The sequence below is a fragment of the Dromaius novaehollandiae genome, chromosome 3 (assembly GCF_036370855.1).
Source record: "Dromaius novaehollandiae isolate bDroNov1 chromosome 3, bDroNov1.hap1, whole genome shotgun sequence".
Taxonomy (NCBI): domain Eukaryota; kingdom Metazoa; phylum Chordata; class Aves; order Casuariiformes; family Dromaiidae; genus Dromaius; species Dromaius novaehollandiae.
Window position 1 is genome coordinate 59,698,775 of NC_088100.1, and position 25,457 is coordinate 59,724,231.

A 25,457-nucleotide genomic window follows, 5' to 3' on the forward strand; every position below is an offset into this window, starting at 1 on the left:
CCTCCAGAGCGGCTTCCCTCCTGCTTTGGGCCGCAGGCAGCACAGTGCTGGGCCAGGCCAGGTGGCCACCCAGACACAGAGAAGCCTTGCCAGGACACTTGTTCTGCCAGCAGCACCCTGGTAAAACAACCTCCCGCCACCAGGCAACTCGCACACATCGTGTGGCCCCCCCTTAACAAGCTGTGACATGCTGTGAAAGTTGTATGAGCCAGATGCTGCTCCCTGTTTCTGTTCCTGGACTTTTAAGCCCAAGCATTCAGTTTAGTTGGGAAGATTAAGAAAGCAGCAGAAAAATTAAATTCACAAATGGAGGAGTCAGACTTTTTGCAGTTCCGCTATTTGCTATAAATGCACCCGAGTTCTTGGGTGCTGCCTCTGACCTGTTTGGCAATACGCCTAGCATGCATGCAGGGAAGGAACAGACTGATTTAACACAGGCTTATGAGAGTGTGGATGGCTGGTACTACAATTTGCAAGCTTACAGAACAGAGAGAATAAAACAGAAAGTTACATGGCGGGGGCTGTAACTCCACTGAAGCGTGTAATATAAACTGAAAGCATAACAGAGATCACCAGAACCATAAAGGGGAACTACAGCCCTATCATTCAAAATGTAGCACCTGGCTCCCTCTTTTCTCCCTATAGTCATACTACAACTAATCCATGAGGTACCACTACATTTTTCCTCCCCTTCTAACAACTGATGCACTTTTTACCAGCACTCTCCTCCTCTCCTAATTTCCAGCTATAACTTTATTTATACTACCCTGGTCAATGGGTCCCAGTCATAGCTATATTGCAACCCTCATTACTGTACACATTCTCACAGAGTAGCTTTCATCTTGACTTTAGCACTTGAGTCTTTTCCATGAAGAAGGTTTTACCTATTCTTCACAGGCCGCCAAAGCCCAAATACACAAGTGAGTGAAAGCCAAAATAAGGCTCACATGAAAATTACTCATGCTGGAAATCTAAAATGTTACATGAGTCTTTCCTTCCAAATAAGGAACTAGAGCTGTTTGGATTTCATTCAAGCAAACGTTTTCAACAACAGCTATGCCTTTTAGATTCGAGCAAAAATTTCCATTAGAAAAGATCTAGTGCTATTTTTCCAGATTTTTCGATGAATAAAGACCACTTGGAGGCAAGGGTTTTTGATAATCTAAGTTTTTAAACTAAATCAGAATCCCAGTATTCATCTAGAAATCAAGTACATACACTGGAGCTTTTCTCCAAATGGAAAGCATTGCTTTTTTTTTTTTTTTTTTTTTTTTTTTTTAAGTGCATACTTTCTTGCAGCCCATTCACCTGTGTTTATAATCTGTTTCATAACTCTCTACTTTTGTCTGGTCTAGTTACCAAGACCAAAGAAAGGAGAACAGAATTCATCTAGACCAAGCTAAGATGCCTCCTAAAAGCAGGGACATTTCAGTCATATTCTTTGCTTGTCTCTGCTGCTGACATTGAAAGGGAAGGGGAAGCTTTCCAGTGATCTGGCTCATCACTGGCATCTAAAGTGTCAAAAATGCAAAGATCACCTCACTTTCCTGAAATCAGCTGATGGTAAAGAAACAGAACTTCTTGACATCAGCCCTAAGAGTTACAAGATCTAAGCTACTCTGAAGGACCTGGGGGACAACAAGCTGACCATAAGCCAGCAGTGTGCCCTCGTGGCCAAAAAGGCCAATGGTATCCTGGGCTGCATGAGGAAGAGCATTGCCAGCAGGTCAAGGGAGGTGATCCTTCCCCTCTACTCAGCCCTGGTGAGGCCACACCTGGAGTGCTGGGTCCAGTTCTGGGCTCCCCAATACAAGGGACACATGGAGCTACTGGAGCATGTCCACCAAAGGGCTACTAAGATGATTAAGGGACTGGAGCATCTCTCATAGCAGGAAAGGCTGAGAGAGCCGGGACTGTTCAGCCTGGAGAAGAGAAGACTGGGGGGGGAATACTTATCAACATGTATAAGTATCTGAAGGGAGGGTGTAAAGAGGATGGGGCCAGACACTTCTCAGTGGTGCCTAGTGACAGGATGAGAGGCAACAGGCACAAACTGAAGTACAGGAAGGTCCATCTGAACATAAAAAAAAAAAAAAAAAAAAAAAACTTTTTCACTGTGAGGGCGACTGAGCACTGCAACAGGCTGCCCAGAGAGGTCATGCAGTCTCCATCCTTGGAGACAGTCAAAAGCCATCAGACAGAAGACACAATCCTGGGCAGCCTGCTCTAGGTGACCCTGCTTGATCAGGGGGGTTGGACGAGATGATCTCCAGAGGTCCCTTCCAACCTCAACCATTCTGTGATTCTGTGAAAGGATTTGAATTACCTTGCAATTGTCTAGACAATTTTTGTTCAATTGCATGTTTATGGTCTTTTTAAGAAAAAGGTTGTTGCTTCTTATGGAGTCATGCTGCAACAATCCATCAAGTGGCTACAGATTGAAAATGTTTTGAGAAGACATCCTCTTCCTGATCAAAGATGGAACAATCTAAGATGCTTTCACTTTCCATTATTGCCCTTATGTCAGCAATAAGAGCGCTAAAGTTCGTGCAAGACTTCCCTAATCTAATTAAAAACGAGCTAGTTGAAAACAGATTAAAGGACATAAAGCCATAGGAACTGCCATTGAAAGAATACATCAGTAACATCTTAAACCATCACAACAATTTTAAAAAATGAATTTATCTACATCTCTACTTTAGTATAGATGTACATCATGCTGCCAAAGCACATACAACAGAGAAGGCACGTAAGTCATTCTGTTACACTTGAACCACATCAGTGCAGTTCATGGAATACAAATCGGCAGAGAGAAAAATAAGAAAATACTTCAAGTCAGTACCAAGCACACAGGTAGTTTACCCAGTAACTGGAGAATGTGTGAAAAACAGAAGTGGATTCGAAACTTCACCTGTGGCTGCTTTTAGTATTAGATAGATATTTAAGAACATGATGAAACATTTTAATGAAGGAAGAAAACAAAACTCTGACCTGTCTGTTCTCAAGTTCTCTTTTGGTATCCAGTGATTCAAGACAGAATTCCTGTTCCACTATTATCTTCTCATAGTCTTCAAAAGAACCGGCATTTTATCCCTTAGTATCAAAATTGTTTAATTCAAGAGTAGTAGCAGTACAGAATGTGTTTCTCTATCTTGCTTTTGTTATTAAATCCCATTTGGTGCTTCTGAATTGCTAGTGCTAAGTTGCACTGGATGAGTGTGTTAGCAATGGAAGATGGATCAACAGCTGTAGTTATTGTGAAAATTATGGCAGCACAGAGGAACTGAAGCTGCTCACTTCATGCAAATAAGAGCTACTTGATAATGATTATAATTATACAGTATGTCAAACAGCATAGCTGGATTAAGAGTGGAGAGTACATATTTTAAAAAGTGAGAAGATTCTCATTACATTATGTTCACATTCCCTAAACTCCTATCTAGGGATAACAGGATTCAGGTTCTGTCAGTGGACCCACAGATACAGGAAGATCCACTAGGTCACCCAGATACACTCTCCTGTTAATGCTTCGGCTGTTAAATGTGATGCTTCTTTGCAAGTTTACTAGCCATTTGTAATAACAGCACTACTCGGAAGCTATAGCTAACTGGAAGCCAGCTCTGACTAAGTGCTATGTAGCCACAAAGATGCAGTCCAGTCTAGTTTCTAGCAGCTCAGACAACATGGATACTATCTCTTCTATCCAAAGCCTCTTCCTGATACCTGAAACAGCACTGTAAAATTCTAGTTTACTCTGCTTAATACCACTTTTGAACATAAGTATTTGTGGCCTGTTCTAGGCAATTCCTTTCTCACTTCAGGCATTAAGGCCCTCTTAAGGACTATATTTCTTTCTCTTAGATAGAAACTCAGCTAAAAGCCCCTCATTTTCAGAGAAGCTGAGTGCATTGCTTATCCTGTTACATCTACAGATTGTTTGCACATTGGAAACTGTTTAAATAAAGTGATGTTTTATTGTTTTAGCTCCTTCCTGTTCCTGCTCTGCATTCAGCCTTTTTAATTAAAGCCCTCTGTTTCTTGCTGGTTAGTTCATGCTGGCAAATCCCTGCACCTGCATGGAAAAAATTGGAACAAGTCCTCATTTGCTTTCTTCTGCCTCTCAAATTCTTGTGCCAAAAACTGTACAGCATCTAGTCACAGTTTACAAATAATAAACTTACAACTCTAAATCATGGAGAGTTTAATTTATTTATTTTTATTTATGACAACCACATAACAGGACATAGTGATACACAGTTTTGCAGTCCTCCTACCTATATTTCAGTGGCAAGAAATTGGAACCACTTTTTCTATGATGTAGAGGGTTCCTTAAGATCATCACCATTCTTATTTTACACAGTGGTCCAAATTGTATAACCCGTGAGACAATCTTTCCTCTGTACTATCAGGAAACACAACCATTCTTCCTGTGAAGTCTTCTTACAAAGCAAAGAGACCCAATTCTAAATGCTCTGGAATTCAGGGACATGACTCCTAGTTAGAGTGATACCTCGAGCTTCCCCCATTTCATAGATATTGTCATTAAATCATCAACCCAACATGAAAGTGACTAAAATATTTAATCTTACCTGAAATCACATGTTGTAGTAAGCTCTGCTCCTCCTCCGAGAGCCTTCCCTTGGACTAGTGCAACACTGATCAATGGCAATCTATGCAAGGGAGCAAAATTCATGCTTTTAATCTTTTAAAAACAACAAAAGGATTCAACACACCACTTCTATACTAAAAGCTCAGCATACAGAAAAACATACTGCTTCAACTCATTCATACAGTTACATCTTTGCTGGCAAGCAGCACAATGCTAACTCCACTTCTGCAAAAATGACTATTCTATAATTAATATGTAATCCCATAATGAAACAGGAAGTGAGAAATATCTAATGGAACCACAGCAAAGCAGGTCATGTACTAGGTTATGAAAAAATGTGCTACAGATTCTACCTAAAACCACCATCTGTGAAAAGGAATGAGAGGACAGCAACAGGAGAAGAATCTGCACTAAGCCAGTACACTAAACAAAGATCAAGCTGTATAAGGGGACAATAAGAATTGGAAGGCTAGATTATCTAAAAGTGGTCTGATTCAGCGTGACGCTTTGGACAAATTCTTCAAACAGCAGTTCTACCATCTCAGCCATCAAGAAAATGGGGGGGGGGGGGGGGTTGAGGGGGGGAGGACAAAATTGTTCTTTGAAGACAGCAACAAGCTGTTACCTATGATGGTCTTAAATATAATCATGGTCAAGGTAATTCATAGGCTGTAAGGAAGACAGCACAGCATGTAGGCAGAACCTCTTGAAGTGATCAGGAGTAGTCAGCATGGATTCACAAAGGGGAAATTGTGCTTAACCAACCTGATAGCCTTCTATGATGGGATGACTAGCTGGATAAATGAAGGAGAGCAGTGGATGTTGTCTACCTTGACTTCAGTAAGGCTTTCAACCCAGTCTCTCATAACATAGGGCTCATAGGCAAGCTCAGGAAGTGCGGGCTAGATGAGTGGACAGTGAGGTGGATTGAGAACTGGCTGAATGGCAGAGCTCAGAAGGTTGTGCTCAATGGCACAAAGTCTAGTTAGAGGCTAGTGGTGTCCCCCAGGGGTCAATACTGGGTCCAATATTATTCAAATTATTCATCAATGACGTGGATGAAAGGACAGAGTGCACCCTCAGCAAGTCTGCTGATGATCCAAAACTGGGAGGAATGGCTGATCCACCAGAGGTTGTGCTCCCATTCAGAGGGACCTCAACAGCCTGGAGAGATGGGCAGAGGGGAACCTCATGAAGTTCAACAAAGGGAAGGACAGGGTCCTGCACCTAGACAGGAATAACTCCCTGCACAGTACAGGCTGGAGGCTGATCTGCTGGAAAGCAACTCTGCAGATAAGAACCTGGGGGGGCCTGGTGGACAACAAGTTGACCATAAGCCAGCAGTGTGCCCTCGTGGCCAAAAAGGCCAATGGTATCCTGGGCTGCATGAGGAAGAGCATTGCCAGCAGGTCAAGGGAGGTGATCCTTCCCCTCTACTCAGCCCTGGTGAGGCCACACCTGGAGTGCTGGGTCCAGTTCTGGGCTCCCCAATACAAGGGACACATGGAGCTACTGGAGCATGTCCACCAAAGGGCTACTAAGATGATTAAGGGACTGGAGCATCTCTCATAGCAGGAAAGGCTGAGAGAGCTGGGACTGTTCAGCCTGGAGAAGAGAAGACTGAGGGGAGAATCTCACAGTTAGCCTCAGCTCCCTCAGAGGGCAACTCATCTTGGACAGACCTCCCCAGAGAGCCATATTGCGCTCTCCCTTAATTATAACTGCCATACAGTGCTTATACACTCTCAGTCAAGACACCTCAGGTAAGGGCTTAATCTTCATAGATCTTTCTCTTTGCCTGCCTACAAATTTTGATTATACAGAGGCCAACTTACACAAATGACTAATTCTGATCCTGAGGATTCCTTACAATACAATACTACTACTAAGTCTCCGATCTCCTGGCAGTTTTACAGAACAATGTTAATTCATAGCATTTTCTCATATACACCATTTGGAAATACAGAACATTTACCTTCGAAGAGCCCTAAGCAGACAAAAGACAGATCCTGCCACACGCAGATTTAATAGAAATGTGATTTGTTAAGGGAAGCTAAATCTAAAGGAGAAGAAAAAAATGATTTTGAGAAGTTCCAGATGGTAGAACTGAATACATTCCTCTTATGAAGTCGGAAGATTAAATAAGTATATTAAATAAATGTTACCTGCGTAGGCTGCATAAGCTGGTCCTGCTTGTTTTTGAGAGCTACTGACTTCTACTGAGTTACAGAAGTCAGCTTCAGAACCTGTGAAGGCCTAGATTTCCTGAATTCTAGGTCTCTGCTGGCCCTCCACATATAAAGCTATAGACTTTTTTTCTGTTCAGATCTTTGGAAAGCCTAATAATTGTGAAATGTCAAAGCTTAATTTACATCCACAACTACCTACCTGATTAACATGTGCAAATACAGGGTCTGGTATTCAAATTTACATACTTAAACTGTATATTTAACTTTAAATATCTCCTTGAAGAGCTAGCCAAAACATATTCCAATCCTTATAATTATTTCATAAAGAAGGGGAAAGAAAAATATATTACCTCATAAGCCTGGTTAAGGTATTTTGCATAAACATGCACATATTCATCCCATCCTATAAAGGACAGAAATATCCAAAAAACGTTAAGTGATCCTAAAGTGAAGCAATTAAACACAAAAACAGAGCAGACAGGAGTATTCATTATATTTACTCTAGCAGGGTTTTTTCCCCTCTTTGGTTAGCCTTTCCTGAAGCCCAGCCCAACCTCGGCATGCACTAATACAAAACCAGTATAAGCTAGGTCAAAATCAGAACTCAATCCCTATTTTAGAATCTCAGCTATAAATAAACCACTATGAACACAATTGCCAAAGTGCTAAAAATCATTCCAAAAAACCCAGATTTCTATGACATAAAATTGCACATCCTTCCCTCTTAATTTCCTCTCCTCTCTCCTCCCACATAAACACCCATAAAGCTCAATTTTTTAAAAAAGACCATATTTTGCTGCACACTTTTTACTGCTCAAAATCCATAAAATTTAAAAAAGATAAATTTTATCAACTATTTTTTTTTATTATTATTATTGTTTCAGTCACAAGGATTTCAGCTAAAAAAAAAAAAAAAGATTCTTATTTCTCTCCTTGTTTTCGTTTTACATCAGCTTGCAACGTTCAGCTTGCAAACAATAGTGAATAGGGAACAATTCTTCCCTTCTCTTCCGGTAGAAGAATTATGGAGCTTCAAATAAAAATCAGTAGCTGCCAAGTTCAAAGGCAAATATATTTCTTTCCACAGCATGCAGTTAAACTGTGGAACACTTTGCAGCATAGGACTGCAACCTCTGAAAGATTACATGGATTCATGAACAATTAGATAAACTCATGACAGAAAAAATCTGTAAAAGGTTATTAAATACAAGGTAACATCTTTAGCTCTAGAAGTCTGAGTCACAAATTGCTGGAGGCTAAGAGGATATTTTTAAGAAAAATCACCATCTGCCTTACCTGTTCTTACACTCTTCCCCTGGCATCCAGTATTGACCAGGAACAGAGACACATGACTGGGCTAAATAATCCAGCATGACCATGACCATAAATACATTATTTAACTGCACGTGTCATTTAATTCAGATTTTAAAAAATAATGTTTGGACATAGTGGAAGTAAAAAAACAGCAGCTAGCAATTTCAGTTTGTCTTTCAAAAAACAAATTATGGGAGGAAAAGTACAAACAAACATCTCCTCATTGGCATTTATTGATTTTTAATACACAGTTTTAAGGGTGAGGGGGTCAACAAGGTAATGAATTTGCCTTAATTAAAAGCTTTTGACTCATATATCAGGGAATGAAGAAGTTTAATAAGCTTTTTCTGAACTCTTCCAACAGTTAAGTCTTCAGTAGGTCTTGAAACAGGACTATGAAATAATAGTAGGTCATTTTCAGCATCCTCGTCAATTTTTTCATGGGTTCCCAAGACCTACTCTACACAAAGCCAAGCAGCATTATGATATTTAGGGGCAGATCTCTGGCAGATGCATGCTGACCGTAAAGGAGGTAGATACAGTGATAAATAAAAAGGCTGTCTTTGTAAACCATATCATAATTACTGGAATTTTCCAGGAGTCCTTTAATGTTATGAAGCTAGATTAATTCACTGGTGCCTGTGAAGGTATTGTAAATGAAAGGAAAAAACACACCAGTTCAGGTACAAACCTATTCTCTTTTTCTGCCTTACAGATTCCCCTGCACTGAAAAACTAAGCTGACACCAGACAAAACTCACTCACCTGCAGCAAGTTATAGAGCAGAGTTCTGCAACTCTAAAGTAAAGTAAATGCTATTCCTTATTCTGTTGAAGTTTTATTAAATAATGACTATTAAATCCTATCAAACAGATGGTTTAGGGGGTTGCCATTATAGAGAATTTCTCACTTCGGAATAAATAGTTTGAACACTGCCAAGGGAACATAAAGCAACGATGTTTAATTATTCTTGGACCATTTCTTATGACTCTTACACTTGTATTTCAGTATTAGCATAGGATCTAGGTTCTTTGCAGAGAATTTTCAACAAAGTTATAATCAATACGTATGCATTTCATTTTGCCCAGTACATCTGTTACAGATCCTAATCCTTACTTCAACCCTCTCTCCCATTGTAGTGACTCCAAGAAATTTCTTTAAACATACAGACAAAATACTAAATGTCAAACAGCCTATAGGGAAACAGAATCATTGAAAATTACTGAATACAGAATTCTAAAGGAAAGCTTAGACTGCAGGTCAGAAAAAAAAATTGGCCTTTGTCTGATTTCAGCTTCTTTTCTGTTACTATAATGCTAAACTAAGCTGAATAGTTCAGATACAATTTTTGAGGAATTTTCACTTGGATATTTTAGGAGCACAGGTCATTTTTGAAATCTAGACATGTCTGTGATTAATTAATTTTTTTTCTTTATGTCTATAAAGCATGGTATCTCCAAACTTAGAGAAGCACATCTCTCAAGGTGTTCCACACAGGAAACAAAGCCTCCTGTAACTTTTGAGAACCGGACCATCCTATTTATCAGGCCAAAATATTTAAGCCCTTGTATTTTAAGATATTAAGTTTCATCAACAGAGACAACTCCTCACTAGAGACAAATACCAGATTAATCAGTTCTTGAGTTGCTGTTTTTACTGAAATGCTCAATTAAAATTAATCTGTATTGCCAAAACCTGAAAACTTGAAATGAGCACAAATAAGCACCAGGATGTCTGCTACTACAACTGTGAATCAAGATGGAATAGCAGCAGAATATGATTCCCCACCCCACAGCTGATAAGGTTCTTCACATATTGGCAAGAACCACGTATTAACCCATAAAAAGAACAATAGCATGTGTAAAAGTTGCCAAAACAGGTGGTGCCAGTAAAAAAAGAAATGCCATGTTGCCATGCTCTCATCTCTTCAACCCTGAAGTTGCACATATGACTCATCTGACATAAGATCAATCCAAAGCTCTACAGGACAAAGCTGTCCTTGCATTTCATTCAGCTACAAGCACAGTGCTGACAAAATTGAAATCTTTCTGTAAGAGCAGCTATGCCTCTTAAATTTGTTTTTGACTTTAGAATACATGAGGAATGATTTCTTGCATCTGCTTTTAAAGGTCAAACTACTGAAACGCAGGTTATTTTACATGTAAATTCACCGTATAAAGCTCTGAGAAACTGAAATGACATTTTTAAAAGAGGAGGCTAAAAAGAATATGTAATGTACAGATTCAGAGCTATGAATCAATTACAGTAACACTTAAGTCATTACTTAAAGGGGCTGCCAAGATTTTTTGAACCATGAAAATCTCCATTCTATGACTTGCATGTATAATTGCAGCATAAGCACAGTTAAACACCTCTGTCTGAAAGAGATCTCAGAATATCATAGAGCTCATTTTTCTCCAAAAATGTAATTTGCATCACTACTTGCCTCAGAGTTGGACATTGCTTTGACGGCATTCAAATCAGATCCTGAACAAAAAGTGTTTCCCACACCACAGACAATAAGGCCTTTACCCTCCTTCCAGGTTTCCAATTCAGTTACCCTCTCCTGGAGTTCCAGCATCATAGTGCCTGTCATAAAGGGGAGGAGGAAATTTTTTAAGAGGATGTGATTATCACCATATTTTACATTACATTTTTCACTGTCAAAAACAAGTTATCATTGATAAGTGATTGGCTTAAAAATACAAGAGAGCATCATCTAAAACCCCCCACACAATCACTGTCATACATTTTTATCCTCAGAGATCCACTTCTTGGAATTCTGAAAAATATTCTGAAGTTTGGACTACACTCACAAAAAGAAAGCTTGCAAGGAATCTAGCATAAACTCTAGCAGCTTTATCTTTATTTGTAATTGTGTGCATTCATGCCACATGAACTTATATGTATCCACTCATGGGTAGGTCTATCCATCTTATGATGACCTTCATGTTACCTTCACTTCACCCTGTCCAAAGAGCTTTCAGAGCACAGAAAATAATCATATGCCAGTTAGATTCAAGGTATGACCAGTCAGCTTTAATAAAGATTCTTAAAAAAAAAGAGCTAAAAACCAAACACTGCTGGACCTCAAAGACATTTAGACATGTCCATTCAAAGGGGAATACATTTGAAAGTAGGAGCAAAGGGCCTTACATCTTTTAACAGGACAAGAAAAAAAAAAGGATCTTTCAAAAACATCTTTGACTCCCTCCCTGGTACCTGTCTAGAAAGGCTCTCTTTACAGAGTATAGCAGAACTTCCAAATGTACGGATTGTACAGTACTTGCTTTTTACTTCTAGCTTAAACATAATATTCTCATATGTTTGCATAAGAGCCTTCTCAGACTACAACTGTTGTAACTATGATAACTCCCAGTGTTATGGAACAGACCCCCTCTCTCCCCACACACACAAAAAAATGTTTTTAATTAATTCCTGCCCTAAAGACATTGGAAAAGAGCAGGATGAAAAGCAGGAAAGTCATTAGTGCTGTCAGATAGCTAGGTATAACTCTACCTTTAAAATGTGGAATGGAGACACTTGTGCAAGTCAGAACTAATTATGAGTTGCTGAGGGTAGAATCCAGTTTGCTCAGTATAAGCACTTAAATTTTATGCACCACCCAAAGGAATTGCCTGGACTTACCCTCGCAGGATCTGCTTTTGGGGACTTTGAGAGCACTTGCCTCTCTTCATCAGCTATACATGAAATTCAAGCACTTACTGCAACGGTCCATGTCCACACGATTCTTTTCACGTTTTATTGGCTAATGGGGAGGTGTGAATTAATACCTGACCTACCCCGAAGAATTCACTCCACAGCAAGGCAAACTTTCCCCTGTAGATGCTTGTTTTTAATCTACTTCACATTAGTATGACCAACAACTATTCAATAGCTAGTGACAGAGCACCTAGTTGAGGACAACTTTCCCATTCTCCATCACAAATCTGGCTATACTTTTACTACCTCAGTGGTCTTCCTGACTACAACCAACAATGTTTTCAGTCACAGCTACTGCCCTTCCTGAAGTGAAATTCCATAAATCCCCCATTTCTGGAGCTAGTCCTTCCTTCACACCAACTGAGCTTTTACCCAACATTAAGTTAAAGCTCTTCCTCTTTGAGTGCCTATGACTCACACTCAGATACACTCTTAAGACAAAGCACTTACAGAAACAAGTTTCGAAAAGCAGCCTACATACAGGTTAATCATATTTTCAGCTCTACCTTCCTTTGACAAGAATTTAGACAGGCCTACCTGCTTCCAATACAAACGTGCTTTAGATTAATACCCTTGATGACTCTTCACTTTTCTGCCAAGACTTGCTTTTTGACCCCACTCCTGCATGCACAGAACTTTTCCTGACCTAAAATGGTCTTCTAGTAGCCATTCCTACCGGTTGGGGTTATTTTCCTTCCTGCTTGTTTTTCTTTGCAGCCCCTTGTGAAGCAAGCATGCCAGTGCCAGGTCAAGAGTGAATGTTCCACAAAGCACTTGCACCTTAGTCTTGGTCTCAGCCACCAAAATATCATTTTTTGACAATGCTCCTGAGGTGGGCAAGAATTAAGTGGACACTACATACTAGATAATCAGAATGATACTGGGGTTTTTTGCACTGGCAGGTTCAGACTATGAATCTCTAACAAATCTCAGCACTGCTACCAGTTCCTTTCCATTTTGTATTTATAATTTAATCATGCTTCTTATGCATGGCCCATAACATCTGTTTTCATTGAATTTCATTTTGTTGATCTTGAGCTCTTTTAGCAGTTAATCAAGATAACTTTGAGTTCCGTTCCTCTGCTCCAAAATACAACCTCCTTGCAAGTTCACCCAATTTGGGGTCATCTGACAATTTCAGCAGTTCACTTTCTATTTCATCTTCCAAGCCATGAACGAAAATACTGAGCAGAACAAGGCCTAGAAGAGACTTCTTTAGGTCTTGCAATGCTTTCCCAGCTTGCAAGTATATTCAACAATGACTTTTCTGCATATGCCGTTCTTTAAATATGTGTGGCTCAGCCCCATGGATTTCACTTTGCCCACATTTCCCACGTTTTCTCATGAGAAAAGTATTTGGGCCAGCGTCAAAGCTCTGCCATAGTCAAGATAGAGCATAACCACTGTTTGCAATGCCTTTAAAAATCAAAGTGGGAGGTACTAAAGAGTCTTTCTGCAAGAGTATTATAGGAGACAAAAATCTAGTTAACTGAATTGGAGTTTAAAAAAGGGACTGTATCAGCCAGCTGTATGCAATGGCAAGAAACGAGAGTATTAAAAAAGTCTGTCCCCTCCTCATAGGAGGAGCTTCCTTCCATTACTGACTACACTGACAACACTGAAGTAACATTTTACCAATAGACACAGTCTGTGATGATTGATATAATGATTAGGACACACCATTAAAGCAGATCCTCCTTTTGTCTGTCTTGGTCTTTCAGTATTTGTCACCAATAAGTTCATGCTCTTCACAACACTAAATTTACCCAGAATAATAATTTGTTTGCCTTTTCATTACAATTTAACAACAAGTGTTTCAAAGTCAATTCTAGACAGTAGAATTATCAACACTTATTTAGTTCCTGTAGACTGGTCCATTTTCTTTTAAATTAAGTTCAACTTTAGTTCAGCAAGAGGTTAGGCTGCTGAAATTTGTTCCACGATGCTAAAACTGACATTATTAGCATTTGTTTCCAAAGACACCATTTCAAACAGGTGGCTATCAGATTCCAATTAAGAGGAGAAAAAAAAAAGGCATAACAACCTCCACATTACCCATTACCAATTTGCTAACAATTTTATTTTGCTTTCAGTTCCATGAGTTGCTCAAGCTTAGAATAAACATAATTCCTTTGAGATAAAAAGCTGCTGCATCAAGTAAATGCCTGGTAAATAGGATTTCTCTCAACAGTTTATTGATGTTTTAGAGCTTTCTAAAGGAAGCCTACATTTATATATAAATTCACATCTGCTACTATTCAGAAGCCCTGAGACACAGAATCAACAGAATTTCTTTGAGGTAGGGTGTTTACAGCCTCTGGCAGATGAAGTCAACAGGTAAATTTGGGGTCACACAGCCTATCCCTCTCCATACTTCTGCTGAAGGGTACTACTCCATACACAGCAAGTGGAAAAGGAACAAGTACTTGCTAGCTTCTCAGCAACTGCAGTTCACAGACAGAAGTGTTAAACTGAAATCAAATGCAGTATGAATTAATATTCCATACCATCAACTGCAGTGGCCAAGGGGCCAGCATGGTTTTGCTTCTACCCTCCCTGCCATAACAATAAAAATCTCTGTTGGAGGCATACAGTAGAAAGCAGCAGTAACCTCTTAGACTGCCACAGAAAGATTTGCCCAGCAAATTTTGGTGGCTATTACGCAGTAAAATGGAGTACTCTCTCCACAGGGCTCTATGTGCTCCCTTGAAACAGAAGTGCCTGGTCCCATGCCTCATTTGCTATATGCTAATCAGGGTCCACAACAAAGACATAAGTCTTGATTTTCTCATGGTTTTTTTGTAGCCTCTGTTTGCTGCAATAGCTTCTAAGTAATTCAAATAAACTAATAATTTATTTTCACAGCACTCCTATGACAAGAGAAGAGATTATTTTAGACCACCAGCTGAGACAAAGAAAATATCCACTAATTTTGGGTGTCCAATCTGAGATCTGCATGATATCATTTCAGTACATTAACATTATACAGCACTTAGTACATTCAAAGCACAGCTACCAGTGACCTACATAGCAGCTGTGATTGCTCAGCACTTCTACAAATAAATCACTTCTGAGAGCCTCCTGTTAAGCACCCAGAAAAAATGAGGAACATAGTTGTAAGTCCCTATGAAAGTTTAGTTTAAGCCACTTGACTCATATTACATCTGATCTCCATAACAGACTGGGCTTTACCTGTCCTTTCTCTTTCTGCTATTACCTAACAGCTAAGTATTGCCCAGTGTAAAAGTATATTACTAAGATTCTTGATCTGCAACAGCTGAGAATACCCAGCTCATCTAATCCTCTTTTAACAGTCATTGGTATTTAAGATAAACGACAGATAAAGGAAGAAATAAAAGCCAGTTTGGGTGGCTGGAAAAGACTGAATTACCAAAGCTTAAGTTACAGGAAAGATATTAGATAAAGAACAAAGAAATAAACTCATCCATTCTACACCACCTACAAAGCTAAGATGATACCTACCCACCCTCCTAAAAATACTCTATGTTTCCACAGCAGTAGAGACAAAAAGAAAGGAGAAGTAAGAAAGAGCACAGCAGCAGAACTGTGTGCTGACTGAAAAAAAGGGACAGGCAGGTTCTACCAGAAAGTCCTTGTGTCATTGAGAACTTACATTCTCATGATGCTTACTGGAAAACTACTACCATGCGGAGCAGTGGACACTTACTGCACCTCTGATTAAAAGCCAAACACTTCTCCTGTTAACTAAGGCACAGTAAGGCACAGCTTTTAATTTTGCTTGGGCAAAATGCTAAAATAGCTAACTGAAAGGGAAAGAAAAGAAATTTAAAAAAAAAAACACCAAGTAAACAGCATCCCCAATAATACCTGTGAAGGCATTCATTAGTCTTGGGTTGTTCAAGGTCAGAATTCCAATGCCATTCCCTTCTTTGGAAAGGTTGATGGACCCCCCAGGAAACTGCTGAAGTTTCTTCTTTATCAATTCTTCCTGATAGCCATGAGCACAGTCATATAGTGATGCCCTTCTCTGTTGTATTATCTTTTCTTTTGCAGTCTGAAGTAAGCTTTTCCACAGATCAGCTGCCATTTCTGGAAATAAATATATATATAAAAAAAAAAAGAATCAGAGATTTCCCTTTGAGATAAACCTCAGTCCTCTGACAAAGACAGGAACAGGATAGCAGAAAGTAACACTGAGGTGAAGCAATCACAGAAGTCTACAGAAACCTCCTTACCATAGATAGGATTTGCAAAATTCTTACTTTAACTCTACTCTCACAAAGTTAAACAGGAGGAGTTTTAAGCAGTGATTTTAGTAGTTAAGCCAAAAATTAACATATTTTAAACTCTTTTCTTGTAAAAACTATGCAAAAGTATTTGGGTGCAAAACAAGAAAGAGGCTCAAAAATTGTAGTAAGACAATGATGGTCTCCACTACACCAGCTTACTCTGCACTAGTCTTCCAAAAGTAAATAAACAAATAAATATAAAAATAAAGAGAGAGAGAAAGAGAGAGAGAAAAAAGCCATAGTTTCCAAGGTCTCCTTCTTTTCCTGTAAGAAACTATTGCACAAGATCTTCCTGAGAGAAATCTTGAGAACACAGACATTAAGAACCAAAGATCATTTCTATATAGGGGTCAGTTCCTTGTCACATAATCCCACTAGCACATCTTAAAAATATTTAGATTTTCTAGCCACTGGTAGATATAAGCCTTTCTCAATCATTCTAGTAGCTCTTGCTCCACTTTGAATTCATCTTACTTCAACACAGAACACCAGAACCAATACAGTGTTCCAACAGAGGAAATGTGTACAACAGTATTATAAATTGAGCATTGTACTTGCCTTTTATACATATCGGTAGTCCATTTCTATGTACCAGTGCGCCCATGGCTTATTCCTCTGCTATTCCCACCCTACAGAGTGTCCACGTATACCAGGAAGTGACAAGAAGTCATTATCTAATGTCTGTATACAATATTACTCTTGAACTGTGGCTTTGCTTTGTTTCATTCACTGTGGAAAAGTGGTTTACAGGTGATTTGAAAGAAATTGGGTAAATCTCAGAACAGAAGACAGGTGATCTGAAAAAGAAGTCATCTAAGAAGCCACTCAAAGTCAGAAGTAAAAAAAACCTTCACAGATCACAGTTTTTCCAAGATGAACCCTGAACAAAAGACATACTCATCTGTGACAGAATTTGGTGACAGCTAGATATTAATGCTGTGTCCAGAGCTTCTTACAATAAATAGACTGAAATTTTGAAAAATGTACATCATATACACATACACGTGAATAAGCAAACACATTAAAATATATACATACAAAAATAGAGTTTAGAATGAAAGAAGTGAACAATCCTGAGGGGTACATTTATCTTGTAGCTAGCAGCACCATCCTGTACTAAAGCAGAAAATGCTTCTGTTGGGCAGGTATAACTCTCATTTAAATGGAGAAGGAGTTTGCATAGCAACCACATCAGGTGATGCAGAAGCACTTGTCATACCAGGAGATTTTGAGAGTCTCCTGTGTCAATAAATTCGTTATCTGTCCTGCCACATTACAGCTACCAATATAGCACTGTCCCACATGTTTGACACAGAAACTTGTAAGGCTTATCCAAATCTATGCATTATAATGTGACGTGCATTGTAGTGGGTAAAGGGATCATTTTTTAAACTTCTAGTGAAAGACATTGAAGAGTCTTCTCAGTTCCTTACAAAATCCAAGGCTTTAATCAGTCATGATCAACTGTTTTCTAAATTCAAGTATAAGGTAATAAAAGTGATTAAAATGCAACCAAGTTAACATCTGATTGAATACAAGATTCTTGAATTCATAAACGACATCATCATGCTGCTTCTAAACCTTAACACTCCCTATATATGCATATTCTAATGTTATCTGCAACATTTCAGCCTTTCAGAGCTTTTAAAACTACTTTTATTGGTAACTTTTTAAGAGTGAAAACACATTTCCAAACCTGGTTTCCTAGCAAAATTCTTCTTTTTCTATTCAGGCTCTTTATTTCTGACATCATCTCATACTGCAGGGTGCCAGAACACTAAATAAATAAATAAATAAGGTGCACACAGAACAAAGGTGTCACACAACAAAGTGACAAATTTTGTTAATTCACTCATCCTTGATTTACACCAATCCACATTCACCAGTGAAAATAAGCTGTTGCTCTAAAACTTCACTAGTCATTCCTCGACATGCATTCATGCAACAAAACCTTCTGTCCAGCTGCTAGTTTCTGCTCAAGAAAAAAACGAACATTAAAAACATGAATAGTGCAGGCTCTCATTGCAAAGTGCAGCACAGCAGTAAAAGACAGATTGCACGGGGCTCTCCTGTACTATGCTTGATTTAACACAGAGCAATTAGTTCTCAATTTTTAATGAATTCAAAACCTCTCCAATCTTCATAAGAAGACAGACTAGATTTAATGGTCTAGAAATCCACAATGATTGGCTTGAAAGCAAAAAATCTGTTCTGTTAACCTAACTCCCTGCCAAATTATACTTGTTTGATCGCTTTTATACTACTTAGGTTTTACATGTCAAAAAATGTACAGAGTAAAACAGACTTAAGATATGGAAATTTTATTCCATGAAAAAAAGAGTCTGTCATTTTTAACTGCATGGTTATATGCACTAACAACTCTTTAATATTATCACTATGGTAATAAAGAGCATCGGCAAATGAGGGTTTAGAAAACAAATTGGACATCACTGCCTGCTGATCATGAGTCATGATTAATGATTCATGCAAAGTATTATCATTGAACAATTTCTTCTAAACCATCTCTAACAGTGCTGGTCAGCGCCATCTACTTTTTTTTTTTTTTTAATAAATAAAAGATTATTTTAACAGCTAAGTCAGAGAAAGCTAACCACTCAGGAAAAGCATGATATTTAAGCTTCAGCTCTCCCAAACTAAAGGGATTTCTACTGATCTCTGACAAAATTTCAAAGTTGCAGTCAGTATAGAGCAGTTGCAATCCACTGCATGACAGAGATTGGTATTTTTGTACCATAAGTGAAAGCAATGCAAGAAAGAGATGCTGCAGTATCAGCATAATGTTGTAGGACAAATCAAGAGATATTTATCATACTAAAATTTTGGAATTTTCAGTTTTGCATGAAGTAATTGTATCTGTTTAGATATATTTCCAGAAATGAAGTCTTAGTCTAGTTTTAAAAAGACAGAGATGCTATAGCCGCTAACATCTCTGCAGCACATAATTTAAGCATGGTTTTTATAGTGACCAAATTTCTGACAGCACTGGAATAATAAACACTAGGAACAACTAGTATTTCTCAATTGTTTTAAAAACTGCCAGAGCTTTAACATATCACTGGTGACAACTAACAGATAAGCAATAATTGTTCTTTCCACGATATCTAGTTACATCCGTAACCTATTATTGAACCTCTAACATAATTTTTTAAATCTATTTGGCACTCAAATGACTTTACATTACCCTTGCCTGTGGGCTAGCAGATCACTGGTTAATATGAACACATGCCCAAAACGTCAGTATCAGAGCAATGATACACTTATGCAAGAACAGTGTGTGTGTATATATATATACACACACCCACACAGAGATGAGCACACATATACATATATACACACATACACAAAACTATGTATCAGAGGCCTGGTAACCACCCAGTTAAAGTTCAGCTCACACAATATTAAGAAAAAGACAACCCGGGGGAGGGGGAAGACACACAGGACTGATCTTCCCTTTCTAACTGAGAAGACTCCGCGGGAAACTAAACCAACTCACATCCAACCATATTTGTTCTTGCCACACACCACCATTCTGCTGCAACCCCAAGTTTTGTCTTCTAACACGCTGTATCAAACAGCAGCCTTTGGCAATATTGCCAGCTGCTGCCAAAATGGATAGCATAAAGATAGGTGGTCAGAGCAATCTCCTGAGTGGGTAGAACTAACACAAACCAGAGAAAGTACGTTGAGAGCCCAGAAGAGGATTTGAGCCGCATGCACAAACAGGATAAGCTGAACTAGAGAGCACCTACTAGAGAGCACCTACACAGAAATAATCAGCAAGATCTAAATATGCAAGCAGGGAAAATTCCAACTCAAAAATGGTGCCTGAGATATTTACACAAGCCACTGGATTAAAAAACGGGAAAGAGAGATGTGGGGATGTGTTTTTACCATGCTGAGCTTACAATGACCAGCTAGTCATCTGTGATACATCAGAGAAACAAGCATGCCCCTTTGTTCAGGGCAGGAAGTGTCAGGTGTGAAGGGCAAATACAGATCTATGAGTCACTGCAAAGAGACAGCAGCTAAAATTCTGGTTTTGGATAAAGATATCCAGAGTAAGTGCAGCGGGGGGGGAGGGGGGGGCGCGGGGAGGACATTGCCTACAAAATCCATCAACAAAATCTCAGGGAAAAGAAAATATTCAGATGAGATTGCAAAAGAACAATTAGGAAGGTGAAAGCATGACCAAGAGAAGGTTTGTCACTTCTGTGATGCTGCCAACAGCATCAAAGGCAGCTGACAGGTCATGAAGCACAGAACTTGACTAGATGAAGACCTCCAGCAGGAGCAATTTCAGTGACAACTACAGAAGTGTGAAGGTGGGAAATTGAGAAAGGGGTAGAAGAAGTCAACTGAAGATAAGATGATGAGGATTCATGGTTCAACTCTGTGTGTGCCCGCGCATGTGTTACCAGCCACTGCAGAAGGCATTCGTTTGTACTAGAGAACAATGAGCAACTGTCAGATGCTGCACTATGTTCTACAGCGATGGACTAACAAATGGAAAACAAGTGGTGATCCAATGCTAAGAACAGACCTTATAATGTGAATGCAGACAAAAGAGCAGAGCAGGAAGGAAAAAGATAACCGAAGCATGAAAATAGTCCATCTGTAGAAAAAAGGAAAGTTGAGAATCATTAACACCAACTGGCTAAGACCTGTAACAATGGGATGGTCAGTGACTGTGGAGGAAAAAAAAAAAAAAAAAAAAAAAAAGAGTTCTTGGACAGAGAGAAGGAATTCAGCAACAGCAAAATCAAACAGGAAACAGCACCGGATGCAATTCTAGTCAAGGGAATGGACCTCATTGGGACCAGGAGTCATGGACCACGACTTCAGGCACAAGAAAGATAAGGGAAGGCGGTATCACCTAAGGGTTCCTCAGCAGCACTGGTTAAAGAGGCCACTGTTGCCAGCTCCTTGTCACCACCCCTCATCTGAAGGCTACAGAGACACCCACCTAGGTCACCTGCTTAGGTATCGCTAATTCCTTCAGTCAAAAATGGATTAGATCAACTTAAACATGTTATATAACAGGTCCTTCCAACTCTTAATTACCAGCTGAGGCAAGCTAAGGGCAATCACCTCACCAGCTGGCCTACATGCAGTAGGAAGAAAGCAGCGAGCAGACCTTAAGCAGACTAAGGGGCCTAGCTCATGCCTTTTTCAAGCTGCAGTGGCTTCCAAACTTGCTGAACCCCACTCAAATTTTTAGCATGCTGTCTCTGGCACCCATATTGTAGAAAACAGACAAATTAGGTTGGATCAATAAACCAACTCTATTTCAACCCCGCCTCTCTTTCAATGTGAAGATCCTTAAAGAGCTTTGCAACCCCTCTAAAAATGGGCTTTAGAAGTAGCTAGTATTATAAAGGACTGTCTTTTAGTCATTATGTTAGAGAATAGATAGTTCTGCCTCCCAGTTTACACATATCAGCATTAGAAACAATGTTTACTTGTCCAGAAGCTAAGAAAGCAAGAACTGAGATGTCCAAATTAAATAACTTAAATTGTTTCAAATTAGGCATAGATGAAATAAAAAATAAATGGTGGGAAAAAAAACTTTTAACACTACAAGTTTAAAAAAAAAATGGTGATTTCAGTTTTTTTTCCATCTGGTTTATCATTTACACCTCTTCCCTGCTTTCATCCCTATCTTCTTCCAGCAGACACCATTGTTTCAGAACAGCTCAATTTTTTGGATGGCAAGCTAAGTGTTTTCTAATTTATTTGTTCTCTGCTTACTTTTGTATTTTTTTAAATGCTCCCTGCAGGCTAAGGTTCAGACCTGCATTGTGTCTCTGTTCCTAACCAATTATAGTCTCTTTTAATCACAATTTGTTGTATTATTATTATTCTCTTTCTTCAAGAGAATTTATTTTCACAGTCACATCAAAAGTGTTTCCTTTGCAAAAGTAATGCTGCACTCCAGATGATTATCAGAAAAGAGGCAGCATCATTTCCATCGTTCCACTCCCTTCAAGGGCCTGACTGCCTCCGTGCTAGAGAGAAAACGCAGCAGCTTAAGAGCAGACACCCCATCTCTCTCATTGAAATACAGGTCTGGAAAGCTGCAGCCAAAGTCTACAAGCACTAAACTTCTGCCACAAATTAACTCACACAGGGGCTCACAGTTCTCTTGCACTGTCACCTGCCACAAATTAAATTATCTTCTTTTGGCCTGAAGACTGCTGTACGTAATTAAGCTCTTGCCATAGAATGCGTTTAACTGGTCCAAACTTTGCACTGTTGTAAGATCAGTTAAAAAAAAAAAATCACAAAAACATACTCATGGCCAGTGAAAACTGCAGCCTTCAAGGATGCAAAAGAGCTGACAGAACAGGTCTTTCCATAAATACCTGACACCACCTAATAACATTCAGGTTTGGTTGCATGGGGAGTACAAGATACAAATTATGCAGCAAAGGTCCTTGCAGAAAGAATCTGTCATCTTCAGCAAAAAGCATGCAGTACCTTTATTTTTCACTGTTTTGATCTAAAGAGGTCCCATTTGCCTATGTTAGTGAAGGACCCTGTATAACGGTGACAGAAAATAGCTTCAAGTTCATATAAAACTCACTGTCCGTTAGGGACCATTGGACACCCTTAAAACAAGCATTGCTTCACAGGAACAGAAATGACCACGGCCAACACACCATTTGCTTTTTATTCACCAAAGAGCTAACGATTAAAAGCACAAAAATACATTCATCATAGCTGCAACCTCAAATACTGATGCTTTCCCAAGGATGAATTTGCCTCAAAGTTCAAGAGGTTTCAGAGTCAAGCAGTGCTCTGGACTCCACTCCGCGCACCGCTCCTTAACACTGCTCCTGTTGCCACTGGCATTGCAAGCAAACGACCCCGCTAACGGCAGCAGCACACCTGCACCCCCACAACCGGCGACGCCACCTCCCCAGCCCCTGCCACCGCACCGGGAACTAACAGGACGGCCTAGCGGTTTGTCCTCTGCCTCCTTGGCCTGCATGATACATTTTGGAGGGCAAAAACGTGCTGTGCGACATTACCCTGGGATGGCAGTGACCTCTTGGGGGGGGGGGCGCCTCCCCCTCCCCGCTGAGACACTGGCGCCCCCCCCCCCCAACCACCACGGCCCGGACCGGACCGCGGGGCCACCCCGCGCCCCACGCGACATCCCCACCGACGCCTCCATCTCCCCCAACCCCCCTCCGGCACCCGGCAGGCCCCGACCCCCTCCCCGGGGCCGGGCCGGGGGCAGGCGGAGCCCCGCGGCCGGCACTGACCTGCCCCGGAGCGCGGCCCGGCCCCACCGCGCCGGAACCGCCCCCGGACGGGGCGGACGCGCGGTGCCGCGGGAAAAGCGGCCCCGCCGGGCACCGCCACCGCGCTCCAACGGCCCGCGCCGCCGCCGAGCCCCCCGGCTGCGCGCGCCCACAGCGCCGGCCGGCACCGCGTTAGCGCCACATCACTGGCGCACTCGCGTGACGCCATACCCAGCCGCGGGGCCTCGTTTCTTGCTCTTATCGTGATCGTTTACCCAGTTTATGGCACAAAATCGCTGCCGCGTCTTCTCGGGCAGGAAGCGCAGGCTGGCGAAAAGAGTATTCGGGCACCCAGAATTTCCCGAATAGGCCTCAAAACAGCAGACGTGGAAACAGGCAGCCAGAACAAGCCGGTGCTGTTTAGGCTGTTCCAGTCGCCAAATGGCACCCGCTCACCGGCACCCTCAGGTGGTAGAAGGGCAGTTTGAGCTGCAGCAGTTTGGCCGCAGAAGATGTTTGTTAAATGCAAGGGTTAATAAGCACCACATAAGCAAATTACTGCTATTTTTTTTCACTAGTAGTCGGCTTTGCCAAAAATACAACAAAAAGCGGAAATTCTTTCTAAGCCAACATAATTAACTTAATCTCTCTGTCATTCTGGAACAATGTCTCACCTCGTTTAGCTCCAATTATGATACATGGTTCTGCCCGAAGAATTCAACCCAGAGCAAAACAGCTGTTCATTAACATTTTCAACGTTGTTCCACCGAGATGCAAGGCCCTGACATTTCACAGGTGTGCTGTCAAAAGGAAGGGAATTAACGCCATGCTCTCACCAGGGTGAGGAGCGACTCAAGTTCTCCATGTTCACCTGTGTGGCTGCTTTATGTGCTGCTTTACATGTGTGCACCTACCAGAAGGAGCGGTCCTGGCCACCGTCTCCCAAATGTCGGGTCCAGCTTGCCTGCACCAGCAGTCGTACGGAGGGAGAATAATGCCAGCTCAAAGCTATCCCTGTATGTAAAATGATTAATCTTTAAGCTGGAGTTTCATGTAAACATACAGCTGGCATAAAATTTGCGCTGTCATTTATGGCCCTGCCTTCTCTTTCCATTGCCTTCCAACCCTGTGCCACCTCATGTGTGCTACCATGCCAGGAAACGGATCAAGGGAAAAAAATGCTTATTTTAATGCACATCACTTCGGCTATTCAAAGCAATATGCAAATATGAAGCAGTTTTCATTGCTATCTCTGTTAGTACACATATGTAAGATGACTCAGTTTTAAGTATTTGTAGTACGGATGAAAGATATTTGGATATATTTCTTCTCCACCTTTATTAAAGCTGCTTTTCAACCCAACTGTCAATACAAATATCCTAAAATTATTCTAGTTGATTAAATATTATGATTGAAAATGTAAGGGATTTTGGTTAAATTATACATTTGGAAAAAAGAAAAATCTTTGCACTCTGAACAGATATTTTTATTTTTGTATTGTTAAGAGGGCCCTCTAAGAATATGGAATATTTAGTCCCAGGTGGCAATATCTTTATACAACAGAAGGATTCATTCCCTTATTACGACTCTCCAAACATAAACAGAATTATTGCAGCAGGTTTGCCTGACTCTTGTTTCAGTGTAAAGAATTTTTTCTCTCCTGCTCACAGAGAAGAGATTTTTCCAATAGGATTCAGTCCTATATTTGTTTCTGGAAAACCTTCGTCCCAAGTTGAAATGGGTTGATATGCGTGAGGGAAACACGGCTCTCAACAGGTCCTGCTCCAAGGGCATCCCTTTCTAAGTGAAACAGTACATAGACAAGTCCCACCTATGTCCCGAGCAAAGGACAATGATGGCGATTGAAAGCTCATGATTTTCTAGGTAACATATTGCCACCTAGCAGCACTTAATGAGAGTAGCACGAACCTAAACTTACCTTTCATAAACAGTAGTTTGTCACATTCTGTTGTTATTATGTTATATCACATGTGACATGATGATAAGAATAGGATATGTTAAGACTGCAGGATGAGGACTGCAGGAAAACGAGTGGAGACTGACAGGCTCCTCTTTTAAACCTA

The 25,457-nt window shown here is 40.3% G+C and overlaps 1 protein-coding gene across 6 annotated transcripts in view; it reads right to left on the reverse strand.

The window, feature by feature from the left end:
- Positions 1-24,342, reverse strand: part of ECHDC1 (ethylmalonyl-CoA decarboxylase 1) — a 37,300-nt gene extending 12,958 nt beyond the window's left edge. The window contains exons 1-6 of one of the 6 annotated variants that reach the window (XM_064508951.1): positions 23,395-23,562; positions 16,664-16,834; positions 15,684-15,905; positions 10,558-10,700; positions 7,149-7,201; positions 4,590-4,670 (exon numbers count right to left, since the gene is read on the reverse strand). In XM_064508951.1, coding sequence (XP_064365021.1) covers positions 4,590-4,670; positions 7,149-7,201; positions 10,558-10,700; positions 15,684-15,905; positions 16,664-16,709 — 545 coding nt within the window. In that variant the 5' untranslated portion in view covers positions 16,710-16,834; positions 23,395-23,562. Of the gene's footprint in view, positions 1-4,589; positions 4,671-7,148; positions 7,202-10,557; positions 10,701-15,683; positions 15,906-16,663; positions 16,903-23,394; positions 23,563-23,604; positions 23,825-24,287 lie in introns of those variants that run through there. The other 5 variants (XM_064508950.1, XM_026105007.2, XM_026105006.2 and 2 more) reach the window with 5 other exon arrangements.
- Positions 24,343-25,457: the final 1,115 nt, after the last annotated feature.